At 48.0% G+C, this 17,531-nt stretch overlaps 1 protein-coding gene across 5 annotated transcripts in view; it reads right to left on the bottom strand.

Annotated features, from left to right (window-relative positions):
• Positions 1 to 427: 427 nt before the first annotated feature.
• The window catches only part of ETS1 (ETS proto-oncogene 1, transcription factor), a 126,872-nt gene continuing 109,768 nt past the window's right edge, over positions 428 to 17,531 (bottom strand). For all 5 annotated transcript variants that reach the window (XM_037134241.2, XM_037134238.2, XM_037134239.2 and 2 more), the window contains 2 exons: positions 2,059 to 2,177; positions 428 to 1,244 (listed from right to left, as the gene is read on the bottom strand). In XM_037134241.2, coding sequence (XP_036990136.2) covers positions 1,029 to 1,244; positions 2,059 to 2,177 — 335 coding nt within the window. In that variant the 3' untranslated portion in view covers positions 428 to 1,028. The remainder of the gene's footprint in view (positions 1,245 to 2,058; positions 2,178 to 17,531) is intronic.

The raw sequence follows: 17,531 nt of genomic DNA, 5'->3' as shown, positions 1-17,531 counted from the left end.
CTCCTTCGATACCCTTTCCATGACATCAACAGTGCTCCCACAGTTACTGTGGTCCCAAACCGGGGCTGCAAAATACATTCAGTCCAAGACTTAATGCTTCTTAGCTCAACGTTAAGTCTAAACCCCAAGAATCCACTGATGACAAATAAGTAGAGGGGCATGATGGAAAAATTTTTAAATTACATTTGTAATTCACATGCACAGTTCCCTTGTTTCCAAATCGACGATACTTTTCCCTTCATCTACACAGCCACACAGGTTTGGGGTCCCCGATCTTAGCGACAGCACGTTGCATTTCCAGTGGGGTCTATATAAACAGTTTTCTTTCACTGTGACAGAATCTTCGGCCGGCAAATAAAAACAAACTTGCATGATATCACAATACCGAGACCACCTTAGAGCTTAAGACGATTTTTAAGAAAAAAAATACTGGCACAAAATTTAATAAAATAAGTTTTAACACACACACAGAAAAAAAATTTGGGGCCCTCCCCAGTGGAAGTCCATCTTTGTTTTAAAAGTACAGTAAAAGGTAAATAGTCCTTGGGTTTTGTGCACCCCCCCCCAAACAAAATGACCTACCCCGCCTCCCCTGTTTTGTCTCCCCAAGACCCAGAAACACAAGCAAGTTAATCGCCTTTCATCTGTCTCATGACTCAAGATGTCTCAATTTCTTTTGGTGGTAAGTCCATAACTCAAGACTTTTTTTCACGGATGATTTTTATAAATCTTTAGACACATAAGTCTTGTCTTTCCTTAAGCCAGATTCTTCAAGCTTCTAAGAAGACCTTTCTGTCCTGAAAATTTGCTCAAGAACTTCTTACCCCACCCACCCCACCAGTTCTGCTCTCTTTTCCAATGACACACAATAGATTATAGCTGCAGCTCGCTTAGCTCCCACCCCTGAATGTAAAAAAATGAGTTCTGGAAAATTAAAAATAGAATAACAATTAAAAATGAAGAGTCCAACCGACGTGGTTATTTGTTCAACGGTCTCAGCAGGGGTTCCCTGGTCCCTTTGGGGTCCATCACTCATCGGCGTCGGGCTTGACATCCAGCATCGCGTGGAGCTCCTCGGGCGTGTACCCCAGGAGGCTCTGCAGGTCGCACACAAAGCGGTACACGTAGCGTTTACCCGCTGTCTTGTGGATGATGTTTTTGTCATAATAGTAGCGGAGGCCGCGGCTCAGTTTCTCGTAATTCATCTTGGGTTTGTTTTTCCTTTTCCCCCATCTCCTGGCCACCTGAAATTTTAAAGGTGGGGGGGGAGTAAAAAAATCTATCAAATAATCCAAATATGCATGTTTTTATGCCTACACCCATTCATGGTGACCTCTGATGTTCAAGTAAATCAGTTAAGAGATTCATGTACGTGGAAACTATTCTTCTGGCTTGTCTCTTCTGAGTTGCAGTTTTCAACAGTTGGGTACAGATGACAGACAATACAGGTGATTCTCTACCTTGTTGAAAACACAGACCCTGAACTTCTGCCTGATGGAGCTCGAAATTTCAGGTGAGGGACTCGGGGAGCACTCAGCTGCCTACCTGCCTCTCTCATCAGTGGGAAGCCTTTCTGTGTCCTTGGGCACAATTCACCCGTTGTTCCTGCCACAACAGCCCATGTTGCCTCTCTTCGTATTTTTATTCTCAGACTTGGGCAGGGCAGAGAGCAACCACTCAATGGACATTTGTTAGATCAAAGAATGAATTAATGAACAAAGTGCACCGATCTTCCAAGGCCTCTTGAATTGTCTGGCCCCTTTCAGATTCACAGAGCCACAGGGCCAGGAAAAGTGCTAAGAGGAGGCAACTCACATTTACAAAGGGTTACCACGTGCCTGATATCCTATGTGCATGTTATGAGTTAATCCTAGAAAACGAAGAGGCAGCGTAGATACTTTCTCTATTTTTCCAAAGAATGATACTAAGGCACAGATGGGCTGGTAACTTGCTCGAGGTCACACGAGTAGCAAGTGGCAGGAGCTGGGCCATGAGACTCACACAGCCCCTTTCCAGAGTTCCCTCCAACAAAGTACTCTGGGATCACTCCCTGCTTACCTCATCTGGGTCAGAAAGCTTGAATTCCCAGCCATCTCCTGTCCAGCTGATAAAAGACTGACAGGATTTATCAGTGAGTAGTTCCAGAAGAAACTGCCACAGCTGGATCGGTCCACTGCCTGGAAGCACAAGGCATCACGAATCATTACACTGGATGTGCGGTGCTCACAGCCACTAACCCCGGACAGAGCGCTCCCTCTGCCCTCCGCTCTGTCCCTCTAGCCAGGAGAAAAGGGAGGCGACACACAGTACAAATGCTGGAGGTGGTGCTGGAGCTCAGGCAGACTGGAAAGGTGAAGAAGTGCCGACCAAAAGAATAAAGAAAATCCACTTCAACAATATATCAATTATCTTTCTTTGAATGGCTTAAGGGTGGGTCCATTTTTATTGCTAAGCAAACTCTAGGAAAAAAAAAAAACAAAAACTATGGGCCCTATCCGCTGAGATATTTTAAGGCAGCATAGTCTTTTGTGCCTTTAAAAACTAAGTCATTTGCCTCCAGAAGTAATAGAGGTATTAACTAAGGAACATCCTTGCCAATTCCCATCAGAAGTCAAACCTTGGGCCCTGGCTGGTATAGCTCAGTGGATTGAGCACGGGCCTGCGAATCAATGGATCGCGGTTCAATTCCCAGTCAGGGCACATGCCTGGGTTGCAGGCTGATTCCCTGCAGGCCAGTTCCCAGCAGGGGACGCACAAAAGGCAACCATACATTGATGTTTCTCTCCCTCTCTCCTTCCCTTCCCCTCTAAAGATAAATAAATAAAATATTAAAAAAAAAAAAAAAGAAGTCAAACCTTGTAAGCACTTCTCTATATAGGGCGCCTCTGGCCCCTGGGTAGCAAGCAAGAAGATTATTGTCCTAAGCTTATGCAAGAAGGAGTTAGTTGGGTCTTAATATTCCTCTCCACCACCATCCCATCTTCCCAGGTCACGGGTATATCAAGCACCCAAACAAGGAGAGGAAAGAATCATCACTTTGTGAGTAATCAACTTCCCGCCCGGGAAATGTTCAGAGGTCAGGTGATGACTATCTTTAGTTCTTCATGGGTTCACTATATTCTAATTTACACACACACACACACACACACACACACACACCCCTCTTGTCTCAGCCACCAGCACTGCCCAGATCTTAGTTCTGGAAGGCCTGACAATGCTCTGGCAGTCCATTTATCAAATGCTAGAAGAGTCCTCCTGCTACATGGATTTCCTCTGAGGATAACTGTCTATTCAGAAATGACGAGGCTGCCAGGGAGTCCTGTGTGACTCCTGAGGGCAGCCAGAGACAGAGAACGGCACGGCTGTCCGTGCTGCAGGGGCCGGCCTGCACGGTGCCGAGGACACCACCTCGGAAGCTCCCCGGGCAGAGCGGGATGGGGAAACGCCCAGGCCGTGTCCAGGAAGGGATGCTCTAACTCACATAGAAAAACTCAACTTTGCAGTTCTAACCCTTAACCCGAGTTTCAAATGTGTCTGATCCAAAGTGAACTGAGATTCAATAAGGAACAAGGTTTAGGTTGGTTACCTCTCCATCTAAAAAATAAGTGTCTTGCAGAGTCTATCAGGGTAACCTCTCGTTCCATCTTACACTTCGACAAGGCACGTCCATACGCATCACGCTGCTTGCTCCCGAAACCCACCGCCCACTCCTCTCTGGGCATGAAGCACTGCAGTCTCACTGTCCTCGTGGAAAAGGAGCTCAGAAAGTCTACGTGGCTTTGCTCCAGCTGCCGTTAGAAAGTGGTGGTCCTGGGTCTGGTGTCCAGGCCTCTGACTCCAAATGCAGGGCCAGCTGGACAGACACCTGTGAGGAAGCAGTGCTGGACGCGTGCTGTGACTAGACAGTGAGGAAATGCTCCTTCAGTAACTGCTTCCTTGTGGGGGTTCCCCTGCTCCCCCCTGCGCACCCCCAGCTACATAGAAAAGGATGTATCACTGCCTCACCCTTCAGAAAATGCACCTTGAGCTCTTTAAAACCATCTTGCAGGTGGCCTAGAATACATTCAGCAAAGGCCCGTAAAACCAGTGAGTACACACCACTGAAAACTTATCCTCATCTGCTTTCACCCCTTGTTGAAAAACCACTGGTTGCACAATTTAGACGCATTTGCAGGTTTCTTGTAAGTTGACTCAAAGTCACCAGCTACTACTGTCTGCCTGGGCTCACAGGACTAAACACGACATTATATAAGAAAGCATTGAAAAGCCACCCTGATTGGCAGAAGGTGTAAGAAAACAAACTTCTATTAAGAAATGCTATGGAATTTCTTGTAGTTAAAAAAAAAAAAAAGGCTTCAAGACCCCTTGTAACATAACAGGCTTTCTGATGGAATTCACAATGACTATATACCCAACAGGATCCCTGAGGATGGACAGAGAGCTCCACTACCCAAAATTATGTAAATGAGCCCTGGAGTTGGCAGTCCTCTTCCGAGTTGGATCCACGAACCACAGACATAAGACAGAGAGAGAAGTCGCTTTAAGACCCCCTGGCAAAGCAGAGCTATGATTTATTGGGCACACTATGCATCAGACAGATGCGATTTGCCATTTCTCACCTGTCACTTACTCCTCACAGTAACTCCATGGAGTAGCTGCTGCTGCTGGTGCATGTGGTCTTACCACGTCAAAGCAGAGAAACTGTACCGTTAGGCCCACTGGCACTGGCCAAAGCCACTCACGTTAGAAGTGCAGTGGCTGTGCCTGGAACCCATGCAGTCTGGCCCCCGAATTCTTCAGTCAACACTACAGCGCCCCAGACAAGACCAAGGTGGGAGCCGACACCCACTCTGCCTGCCTGGTCACACTGATCCAAGGTCTTCTCTTCTTCACGTGTCAAGCAGCCACGGGACACAGGACACGGAACCGCAGCCCGTGGTTCTCCCAACCCTCAATAGCTGGTGACCTTGGTGTCCACCCCCACAGGTGCCATTTCCAGCCCAGTTAGTGAGGTCCCTTTGTGGTGGCTGCTCACATCATTCTTTTGCTCTCCTGCTATTTACCTTAGAAGCTCTCTCACACTGTTTATCTTAAATTCGCTGCGGGGAGTGAGGGCTAGTGACGGGGAGACAAGGAAAGGGAAGGGAACACCAGGCTTCTGCCCAGGCAGGTCCCGGAGAGGACGCTCAGGAGCGTGCCCCCGCCACCCACAGGCTCTAGGACTGGGCTGCCAGGAGGCAGAGAAGGGGCTTCCGTTCTTGTCTCCAGAGCCAGCTCCTAGAGGAGGGGATGCCAGACAGAGGGACTGTGGCTGGCTTTCCTGCCAGTGCCATTTCCTGAACCGAAATGTCCACGTCACAGGCTGCATCGTCCTGCCACAGCCTGCTCTGGACATTTGACCCCGGACGTCTGCGTATAGGCCTGTGGGCAGGGTGAGGCCTTGTCTGCAGGGGCTTTCTCATTTCGACTTTACCTTTGTTCACAGAGAACATCAGATTGTGAAATTCAGGAACTGGGAACCCAAGTCATAGAGAATGGTGCTCTCCAACTCTGCTTGTATTTACACCACAGGGAGGAGGGAACGTTAATAGAAAAAGCAGATGTCTACAGAAAGCACAAGAACTGAAGGGGAAGGAACGTCTCTGGTTCGCTTCACAATAGCAAAGTCAAAATATCAGTGATGTCAGCTCCAGTCTTTTTCCCCCGATTCTTAAAGAAAACTCCCATGAGCCCACCCGGAGCTAAGAAGCACACAGAGCTCTCGGCCTGAGTTTCCTGCAAGGCGCTGCCCACCCTTCAGAAAGCCCCCACTGTGGAGCCAAATCAAAAGAATCCATGACTCCTCTTGGAGTCCTTCTAGTCCGCCTGTGCTGACTCCGAGACGGCCCTTCAGTGTGGGGAGCAACAGAAACCGGAAGGGCATGGAATCTTCTCCCAGGAAGCGTGTGGTTCCAGGGATGCGTGCTCCTTCCCTGCATTTGTGGATGGTCTAGCCCAGCAGCCACTTTCCACAACAGTGTGTCGCCCTCACCTTGGGTCTGGGAGGGCAATTCAGGGCCACGTGGGAGCCCATGCCGGGCAGTAGCTCTGGGGTTGGCAGGCACCCTAACTAGGCAGCCTCACCAGCAACATCCAAGTCCAGGCCCATGGGAACTTCTCATGTCCTGGAGCTGCGGAAACTCCCAGGGAGTCCTAGGGACAGGCTCTCCCAGGAGATGTGTCTGTATTGCTCCGTGCAGCACCCCAGGACCAAAGGGCTTCATCCCTTGTCCTTGCTCCAGCATATCCTAAAATTGCCCAGCCTCTCCCTCCTTCTTCCTGCACCTCCTCTCACTCCAGGGCCCAGTCCCATCCACCCATCCACCCACCCACCCAGACGGCGGTCCCGGTGACCTTTGTCCCGGGGAGCAGAGAACTACTAAGAATAGTGCCAGTCATGGGAAGGGGAGCTCACATACTAAATGTGACTCACAATGGCATCCCTGTCTGGGGGCCCCGGGGCAGTCAACGGCAGCCTTCACCGCGCTGCCCTGGGTGTCACACATCAGGAATCCGGTGGCATCACTGGGAGACTATGCTTCTCAAGTGGAAGCTCTGAGCCACAACAACAGAGGGGTCCCTGTTAGAAGGAAGTCTCTCTCCAAAGACGTGGGGGGAGGGCACCACACACATTCACACACCACCCCCTACTCCCTGGGCCCCCACCCGGCCGGCCGTGGTCTGCTTCCTCCTCTCCCCCTTTGGCTGCAGCAGGGGGATTTCCTCTGACTGCTTTGTTCTTCTCAGCCTCTGGGCAGAAGGAAAGCTCTTAGCACCACAGGACAATCCTGATTTGAAGAACTTGATACAAGCTCAAAAGCAGACGTATCAGGTGAGTACCTGGAAGCGTCCCAGGCCAGCAAACAAATTGCAAGAGAATGTTCCCCTCCAGAGAGGAAGAGGCACTTCAACTCCAAAGCTACAACCTCTCTCTCTCTCTCTCTCAGACAAAGCTTCAGGTAAATTCCTACTGATTTCGTTCATGTTTTTTAAAGTCTCTTCTTGTCAAGTAACTGGATGGCCTGCCAATCTATCTCACTGAGATCTGGTTATTAAAAAAAAACAACCTGCTTTTTTTGTTTCCTCACTCTGAGCCTAAGAAGTGAGCCAAGTTAATGAATATACAGTGATGTGCTAGAACAAAATTGTAGTAAGATGCTCGCAGTAATAATCTTTTCAATTTGGTCATCTGTCAGTATCTTTCCTCTCATTTTCTAGGCTCGGAGGTTGCCTACCCATGTTGATGAGCTCGCTATTAGTGAATTCAGGGCGGGGCTTCCGTTTTTCCTTTTCATTTCACCTGGGAGCTCTCACCTGTCACCTGTGCCCTAGTGCAAGGTGCACGTAGAAGAGCAGACTTCCACACCGGGCAGTCACTCTCATGGGCCACCTCCCACCGGTTCGCTTAGAAGACCAACCCGATGGCGCGGCGCGCTGTGCCCTTCCCTCTTTACTAGAACATATGCTCCAAGGGCAGGCAGGGGCCGTGTGCTTTCACCACCGAAACCCAAAGCCTAGAACGGTGCCTCACCCACCAACACCCACCATCACAAAGCTGTCTGACGCTTAAAGACCCCCGTGATCACCTCCCTGTACACATGGACCGTGTCTGGCTGATCCCATCTTCTCAGTGCCAGGTATGGGGGCTGGTGTCTGACAGGGCTCAGTCGACACCTACTGAGTTGTATTCTAAAGCAGTCCTCCTCTGAAGAGACGTGCGAGGATTGAAAAATCTACCCAAATGGCTTCTCTCTCAAACTATATTTGGGACCAAACAGCATGGGCGACTCCAGGCTACCTTGCATCAACATGTTCCCCAAAATAAAAACTACCATACCTCCTGTCCTTTGGGGATTAATTTGCTACTTTGAGAAGCTAATCTCTTTAGCTTGACTCTGAAAGTCAAAGCAAATACTTGGGGGGAGGGGGCAGGGCACCACATTTATTTTAACCTATGAAACTCTCATGGTTGGTTGCCCTTGCAACAGGGCTGACTGTGCCCGGATAGCACACATCTGCCAGGTGGTCCTAAAACAGAGGAACGAGTCTGGCTGGCCCCGCCCTTCCACCCAGGTGTCTACCCACAGCCAAACGATGATGGCGAAAACAGAACACTCAAATCCAGAAATGACCCACCCATATGTTCATAAGCTCCTTCCGAGCTACTGCAGGAGTTCCCAACTCAGAGGGTGGATTGGGTGACCCCAGAGGCTAAGCATCACCCCCCTTTCTGTCAACCCCCTTTTAAATTATCATTCACCAAAATAAGAAAAAATCCAAAATCTCTCTATTTCCCTTAAGTCCTTGTTAAATGTGTTAAATGAAGTATAATGACAAATAAAACAGAAAACAACCCCACAGTCTCCTGCCCTGGGGACCAAACGCAACCTGAAACTGCACAGATCTTCTGCCTGAGAATGAAAAATTCAGGAGTTCATATTGTTGGTTTATTTGGGAAGATTTGTAAAAGAAAACATAAAGCAGGGATTGCTTGCTATTTTGGCTTGGCTTTGTGTCTATAGGTGCCTTTTCCTATTGCTTCTGAGTCATGCCCTTCCTTTGCCCCCACCCTGACCCAATCTCACCTCATCTCCAGTATGGTCCATGTCGAGTACAGTCCATAACAGGCCAACAGGCTCAGTTCAGTGAGTCACTGTGAGGTCAGTATGTTCTCTACATCTGTTCCCTTATCAATGACTAGCAACTAAGGGCAGCAATAAGTTCTACTAATTCAACTCAGAGCCACAAAAACACACTCTAAAGGGTACTTGAAGAACACATAAACATAAGGATGTTCGAACCACCATCTAACAATGGAAAACGAGTTAGAAAAAATTCTACAACCAGTGAAAAATGCCCTTGGAGGTCAAGTCCATGTTGCTGGCATGTGCGACTCAGGACAGGAAAAAGCATTACAAATGGTAAGGAAGCTGTCAAGCAGTGCAAGACTGAGGGGTGACACCGGACAGTGTCCTATAAAAGTACAATATTTACATGCTCATGGGTAAGCCCGAAATGGGGGGTCGATGGTCCAGTGCTTTGACCCAAATATCCCCCCCAATTCATTTTGCGATCTTAGACAAATCGGCCTCTCTGGACTTCAGTCTCCCCACTCCTAAACTGTGACTAGTGAGCCCTGCTCCCCCCCGCTTTGTAGAGACATAAATTAAGTAGTCCCAATCATAAAGGAAATATGTATGTATGTATATGTGCGATTATATGTATTTTTTTTAAGATTTTAAAAAATTTTTTATTTATCCTTAGAGGGGAAGGGAAGGTGAGAAATATCAATGTATGGTTGCCTCTTGTGAGTCCCCTGCTGGGAACTGGCCTGCAACCCAGATATGTGCCCTGCCTGGGAATCAAACCATGATCGTGTGGTTCGCAGGCCCGCGCTCAATCCACTGAGCTATACCAGCCAGGGCCATTATATGTATTTTTTACCACAACATGGAACAGTTGCAAACAATATAAAATACAACAATGAAATTTTTTTAAAAAATGAAACAACAGAAAAACATATTTTTCAAAGCAGACTTTTCAAAGAAAGACAAAGAAAAAAGATGGAATGAAAAGGAAAAGAGCAAAAGCACCAGATAAAATCAATTATTCTTCCAAGAATTAAGTTGGCCTTTTTATGGCAACTTTGAAAAAGTACAAAGTTGCAGGCAAAAAAGAAAAAAAAACCATTGAAGTATATGAATGTGAAATGCACTCAGCATTTCAGGTAAGAAGAGCCAGTTGAGATCTGTTAACGTTAGGAATTGCTCTGTGAAGTTCTCTCTCTCACTCAAAGTAGGGAGGCACACAAAATGAGCAGATGCAAGCTGCTTTGCAAGTGAAAGTACGACAGACATTTATGGTTTGGGGAAATCTTGGCCACAGACAGACTTAGATCCTCTTTCCTCCAATGTGCTTTCCCCCCTAATCATTTATGCCCCTCACCAAGCATGCTCTACCTAATTGTTATGGAGGGCTGACCTGGAGTGCTCAGCAACATTCCCCACAAATGTCGGGAGTTGGGCCTAGACGTGGACCCTGTCAGCATTAAGCTGAGTTGAAGCACTCAGTCTGTCTAGCCATCAATGGTCAGGACAGGCTGGGCCCAGCTGACTGGCCCCAGGCTGGCTACGCTGCCCCAGTCGGGACAGAGAGAAGCGATGCTCACTGGGGAGTGTGCTTTGGGCCCGAGAATATGACAGTTACGCACTTTAGTGCGTTCAGAAAAGACCCTTGTTTTTGCTCGGCCTCCTCACACCTGCATGGGTTCAAGTACACATGTGGGGGGCGGGGGCAGGGAGGGCCGCAGGAGAAAGAAGACTGTTCTCTCTTAAAGGGGCAGCCCATATTCAAATGCACCCACCTCTTTCCTCTGAACCCAAGAACTCTGAGTAAACCATGTTCAACCTGCCACCCAGACACTTCCTTGGACAGCGAGCCAGCAAGGCTCGACTCAGGAAGTGGGTTTCCTTAGAGCTTTTTCCTCCTGATGTCTTCTAGGTACTGATTCTTTTAAGAAGTCACCAGAAATAGGTTAAGTTTGGATTGGAGGGTACAGGGTGAGAATTTTGTTAGATGCCAAGGAAGTGCTTTTTCTAACCAATGTCAAGGTCCAAAGAAAATGTCTTCCAAAGTAGCTAGGTTACATAAAGAAAGAAAGATGTGTTCACCAATGGGGATTAGAGAACAGGACTCAAGAAATCTGAAGCCAGAGCCTTTTCTCAGTAGCCTCTCAAAGCAACCTCTGGAGCTGATTTTCTCCCAGGGGTGAAGTGCCACCTGCCTCTCAGGGATGAGAGAAATAACTGGTTCAGCATCTTACGGTTCTTCGGGAGGTGAACTAGATCCTGATGATCACGTGAGCACTGGGTTTTTCAAGCATTTACCCAGCAAATAATTTCGGAACACCCCTCAAATGTCAGGCATGTAGCCAGGTGGGCTTAAATTGCAACACAGAATATGAAAAACAGCATGAAGGTAGCGGAAGAAATACTTTTTTTTCTGTTCAGCCTTCATTTGATGCACTGAAAATTTAAAGGAGGCCTGGCCGAGAGCCAGCCTTTAGAGGCCTTCTCAAGAAACTGCCCCCCCTCTCAGCTCTGAAGGTCACACACCTCCACATAGCCATGCCCCGTGCACACCTTTCCAGCAAAGCGAGTCCCATCCTTGTCTCAGAGTTCAAACTTTCACATTCACTCACCTTAGAAGGACTTTCACTCTCATTATCTCTCAGGGAGAGGTGAGTCACTCATAAGACAGTGCAGCTGGTTAGTCACAGTCAACAATATGCTGTTCTCTGGAGCCTATCATGGGCCCCCAAGAGCATTGACTGACCTTGGTCTTGGATCCTGCTGTACACCTAACTAGCCAGACAGAAAAGCTGTGCTGGTCTATTTGACCACCTGCATCTGTTGGCCAGGTATAGGATGTGCGGGTCACACGCTCGGTGGCAGTCATGACAACATGCTGCTCGGGTCTCTTGCTGCAGGGAGCATAGTGACTAAACCCACCAAGTCCCCACTGAGGCCAAGCTGCCCGGGCTCTGTTGCAGCCAGGGATGGAGCACGATGGATGCACGGCCATCCCTGGGAGATGCAGCGCTCCTCCACTGGGCAATGGGGACCGGAGGGTGACACCTTGTGAGCCTGGCCAAATCCTTTCTGGAGCTGAGCAGTAGTGGGGGGCTCTTCGCAGCCATGTCTCCTTCCTTCCCTCCCTCCTTTTACAGGTAACAGACCTGCAGCAAGGTCTGAAGGCTCCCCCGCCTTCCCTCGCTCTTCCCCACTTTATCCATCACAGGAGCCCCCCAGTAAGTTTATTTCCAGTCTAAGCTTGTCTTGACCTCTGCTTCTCACCACCCCCAAACACACACATTGCTAGTATCAGACGGTTTCCTCCTAACTGTCTCGCATTGTGGCAAACTTTGAAAGGCATCTTCTTTGATGTTTGCTGTATGGCTTTGGAGTAGATCCCTTTTCCCCCTCAGAACTCCAATTCTCTCATTTGTACAGTAAGAACAGAACCTTTCTCATGTGGCTATTGGTGACAAGTAAAATAATAATAATAATAATAATAATAATAATAATAATAATAATAATGTATATGAAAGAGCCTTGCATGCAGCAGAAGTTTAATACACGTGTGAGTTAGCTGAATAGCTGAGCTGACCTAATCTGATATTAAGTATCCGCCGAACCCCAAGACAGTGCCAGCAATTAGTGGAATTCTCTAAGTAAGACATATGTTTCCTGACCTTCAGGAATGTAGAATGCCATCGGAAAGACAGGCAGGTTAGAGAATAATATGAAATAGCGGTTACCACAAGCACCCAGGGAAGAGAACATGGCCTGTGCACAGCAGACCTACCTATGGTGCTTCCCTTAACCTCATTCATTTCATTCACCCGGCAACCCTGGGAGGCAGGAGCTGTCATTATTACCACTTGGCAGACGAGCAATCTAGGGCACAGAGATGTTAGCGTGTCCAAAATCGCACGACCGGTGTGTGACAAAGCCAGGACACCGCTCAGGCGTCTGGCTCCAGAACCCATGTTCCTAACCTTTATGTGATCAGCCCCTAAAACGTAACTGTGGTCAAACCGCACTGAGTGGCCACCCTCCAGCTTGTCAGCCTGGACCTGAATCGGAAGGCAGATGGGGCGTAGACAGGCCTCCAAACCTGCCGGCGTCACATGGAAGTTGCTTTATGGAGGAGAGGGAGAGGTGCAGCTGCTCTTGAATTGAGTCTCTATGCTGAGGAAGCACTCTTTCCCCCAAAACAGTGAAGGCCATCCAGGAAGACAGGGAGGTGCCAAGGGCAAAGGCAGGAACTTTCCCAGCCTGGCCAGGGGGAGTCTCCCGGGCCTGTTGCTAAAGGCAGCAAGGACTCAGCAGCCTGACTGACTTTTGCTCCATAGAAACATTTTACTTCCAAGACAGAAAGGTGGAGCTTCACGCTGGAGACAGAGTGGAATTCCAGAACAGTCACCGCCCAGTTCCATCATTTGCAGTTAGAGTTCGTGAAAGGAACAGTGACCAAAACAGTGTGAACCTTAGAGATTTCCCCCCAAAGCAGGCAAGCGGTGTGCTCAGAAAAGATGGGCCAACTCATGAGTCTGCTGCCACCCAAACTCCAGGCCCCCACTCGGCCTCAGGTTGCTGGAAATAGCACCAGAGTTTGAGATATATTTTGTGAAGTATACGGGCCTCTCCCGCCCCAGAGGCAGCTTGCAAGGTGCTACTGCAGCTGAATCCAGGCAGTGAGGTGGCTGAGCCGGTGTGGCCCTCGAAGGCAGCAGACAAAACAGGGAACCTCTGCTTTCCACATTTTTAAAAGACATTTAGAAAAAAATTAATAGCAATGCCAAAGCCTCCTACCACGTGATTTTTTCCTGCAGGTGCCAGATGATTAAGAAAAACTGTCACCCAGTGAATCAGGGAAGCAGACGCAGGGACACTGCTATGCAGGCAACAGAAGGGGATGTCTCCTCCCACCCTGTCCAGATCTGTCCAGAAGTTTGCCTCTCCCACAATCCAGAGCTTCCCCATCAGTCTCGTTACTGAGCAGCATGGCAATCCATTACTCCAGTGAGACCCCAAATCCAGTGCATGTCCCGCCCAAGAACGCACATCAAGCACAGCTCAGAGAGCAGAACCCCTCCAGCTCCTGAGACGCCAGCAGGCACCAGTGTTCCACTGGGGCTGAGGGGTCTGCAGGGCTTCCCGCCACGAGCTAAGGACAGGGGCCACTGAGCCAGAAACAGGAAGACACTCGGTGCTGCTGCCTTTCTCATTCCTAAGCTCTCTGCCTCCCACCCACCCAGCTGCTGCCCAAGGAGACTCCGCACTGAGACTGCCATGGCTGGCTGGGAACCCTGCACAAAAGGGGCATCAGAGCCCCCTGCCCCCTTCAACAAGGGGGTTCCTTCTCGACTGGAGTCAATTTGCTGTCTTCTACCAACGGCACTGACACAGAGAGACTGTATTCCAGGTTGGCTCAGGGAGTAAGCCCCAAGTTCAAATGCTCTATGCTGTTCCAAATAACAATCCTGTCTTAGTTCACAAGTTTTTAAGTCTCCTGTACAGAGTCACACTGCACTACTCATTTTCTTTGGTGAGCCCTCTCCCCCCTTATCAGCAGCTTTGGCTCATGCTCCGAGTTTCCTCAGTTGTCGTTTGTGCCTGAGTACATTGAGATTATTTTGTGATCCAGCTTTCCTGCAGAAAACTGTGATTTCAGGTAATGCTGCCAAATCTTAACTTTTATTCCGAATTGAAGGGCTCTGAAGTACTTCCTTTTGCAATAAAGTTGTTTATTTTCAAGAACATGTTTTAGCAGTAGCTTTGGGTTACTGACCCCTAAAACTCAGCTATGAGATGGAACACCCAGGTTCTAGGTGTGTGGGGACTCTCTCACCATGGGACTTCGAGCCAGCTCCAGTGCCACCAACAAGGTGGCAAGAAGAGTCACTGCAGGCCGGGAGCAATGTGAGAGGGCCTAACGGGGAATGCATGGGGCTGTTTTCTCTGTAAGACTGGCACCTCTTCCCTGTCTCAGGTCAAAATATTTCGAAGCTGAATTCCAGTGCATCCCCAATTTAGCCTTCAGAGAACTGAGGGACTGTCCGGTCACAAACCAACACAGCACTGGAACACATAATTCCGTCACAGTGTGGAATGGCTTTGCGCCCAGCTTCCTGCAGGCTCCAGGATGACAAGGGGACCCTCACTGCTTCATTCACAACTGCAACTCAGAGGTGGGGATACACCTGGAGATTGACAAGGGCATTCCCACCAGGTCAGCTCAGTAACAACCACAGTCGTGGGAGGGACAGATTCCTTATCAATAGCAATGACTGCAATCCAAAATGCAGTTGGATAAACTCGATTGACAGACCAACAACTCTGGACTGAAGCCAAAGACTAGCCCTGCCCCTCCTCCATCCTGCTAGCTCCCGTGTGTGCAGTGCTGGCTAGTGACCGGCAGGAGACCAGGTCCCCGATCTGCTCTAAGGTGATAATTGAGATAATAACCAATGAGTATTTTCATTCCTTGCTATGGAGGAAAAATTCACATGCAGGTGAGACATCTGGTACTTAAGATGCCATTCAGGAGCTACCTGCTGTGCAGACTGCAATGAGGTGGCCTTGAATAAGTCACTTTTTATGCCACCACCATCTCTAAAATGGGGCTGGAGGGACAGAGAGAATACTATTTGACAGTCTAGTGTATGGTTACTACTGAACCTGAAAAAAATCAGAGGTGCCGTGTTTCTCAGGGATCCGGAAAGCATTTTGCTTAGGTCTGCCAAACACAGAAAACATCAGGCCACTTGCCTCAGATTGTTTTCTTAATTCGATGGGGTGCATAATGCATCTTCGAACGAGAGAAAATAGAGCTGATTATATCGGTCTGATAACCATAAGCAGTTCACAGTAAGGTAAGAAGGTACATTTTGGCGGAAGCCAGTGTTGCATTTGATGTATTCTTAACTCAGCTAACAAGCAGGCTTTCAAGCCACGTTATCTGCCCCCACATCTTGACCTAATTTAACAAGTTGCCATGGGAGCCCAGAGAAGGTTGATACAATTTTCTTATCTTTGGAGGAAGAGTGTAACTGTGCAAGAAAATGTGAAAATTCAGTTTCTAACTGATTTCCACACTTACAGTGCAGTAACTAGGACATAGTATGAAGAAATAAAAGGTATTTCCCTGGAAGTGAGGAGGGTGAAGACCTAGACTCCTAGTATCACGGTAGAAAAAGGGATTCTGTTCCCAGCTCAAAGAGTCTATGCATCTGCCCTTTCATTCAGGCCAAGTAGCAGTGCTATCAGCAAACAAGTGCTCCCACTGTATGGCTACCCATACTCTGGAGCAATCGAATTGTAAGGAAAACAACACACAAAAAAGAAGGAAAAAGTTGAGGTAAAAAATAAGCATGACTTTTATGAGCAATAAAAAGCTTTGCAACACTTATACAATGCCTTCCACCTTCCAAAGTACTTTTTCAAACTCTGGCGCATCTCAACACGACCACATAAAGCCAGAGACCCACTTGTGTTCCAGTCAACGTCTGCTCTTTGGGTGGTGGAGGGGACTGAACTGTCTCTGAAATGTACCTGAACATGTATCAGAAACGTAAAGGGGCCACAGTGAAGGTACAGAGCAAGGAACCACCACCTAGAATCAATCTGCAGTGTGGGCAGGAGACTGCCACCAGGCACCCAGCAGAAGACAAAAGCCATCTAAATGTGGGCCGCCCCCCATATACCTGGCAACTCCTGACCTTCATTCAAACCACAGCAGTAAGAGAATTCAATTCAAGCCCACACACAATTATAACACATTGAATTTGACAAGATACTGCACCCTCAAAAGCTTCTAGCACTTCTCTGCACTCCACATGTGCTGGGAGACATTTGCTGAAACAATTGATTTGTTACCATTGAGCTTGTGCCCCTCTAGGTCTAACACCAAGTCTAGCACTTATTTGCTTAATTAATTGATTTGGTTGAACTACATTTTCACAGATCTCCTACCACCAAGATAAGGATGAACACTTCTCCTCTGCTAAAAGTAGAAAAGGGTAGAAGGTGAATTTGCCTAAAATCACACAGTGTGTTAGCGTTGGGAGGGAGCATGGAGGACTTCTCTGTTTTCTGGGCTATTGTTCTCACCATGGTGTGAGACAGTACGAAAAGGTCGGTGTACAGTTATAAAGGAGAAACAGCTGAATGCTAAGATCCTTAAAAATGTTTTTTTTTCCTTAATTCAAATGACTACTTTGGTCTTTGAGGCCTGTAATTAATAGTCGGCTTCTCTTTCCTTCCACTCACGGTATGTTTTATTGGGGGGGAGGAAGGAAAGAAGGAAGGAAGGAAGGAAGGGAGGGAGGGGTATTAAAAACAATATATCCAGATAAGGGATCAAACACAACTCAGACCTCCAAGACATATTTGTATTTGCGCTGAGAGAACCTTTGATGCTTTTATCTGTCTGCCCCCAAGTTTGGATTGCCAGAGAAGCCTCACGGGTGGCTTTTGGTATTGGCTATCTGGACTGTTCATGTCTCTAATTTGTACTTCACACTCATTCCTAGTCCTTACAATTTCTTTCATCTCTTTCCCTCTCTCTTTAAAACTAGGACACTTGGAAAGATCCCCCAACTCTCAGATAATTCTTATCAAGATACTAAAATCATCTTAGGCAAAACCCTTTAAGTCACTTTTGTAGACTATTAGCTCTGCAGGCTCCTTCCGAGTAGAAAACCCAATAGCTAACACATGCCACACTTGGGGAGAAGTTTCTGCTTGAGGTGGAAATCAGGCCTGTCCCTTTCTAGTAGTACCTAGACCCTGGGCAGTGCCACCATGGACCCTTACCAGAATCTCACCCCAGGAAGGCTGACCTAAATCATGAGGCTTCCTTTGGCCATAACCCAAACTTGAGGACTTAAAGTCGGTTTCTTTAATCTCATTACCCACAAAACTGCC

Source organism: Artibeus jamaicensis, unplaced genomic scaffold (genome assembly GCF_021234435.1).
Source record: "Artibeus jamaicensis isolate MK-2021 breed Jamaican fruit bat unplaced genomic scaffold, CSHL_Jam_final scaffold_660, whole genome shotgun sequence".
Lineage (NCBI taxonomy): Eukaryota > Metazoa > Chordata > Mammalia > Chiroptera > Phyllostomidae > Artibeus > Artibeus jamaicensis.
The sequence above is the reverse complement of the archived record's forward strand: the minus strand, read 5'-3'. Positions and strand labels throughout refer to the sequence as shown.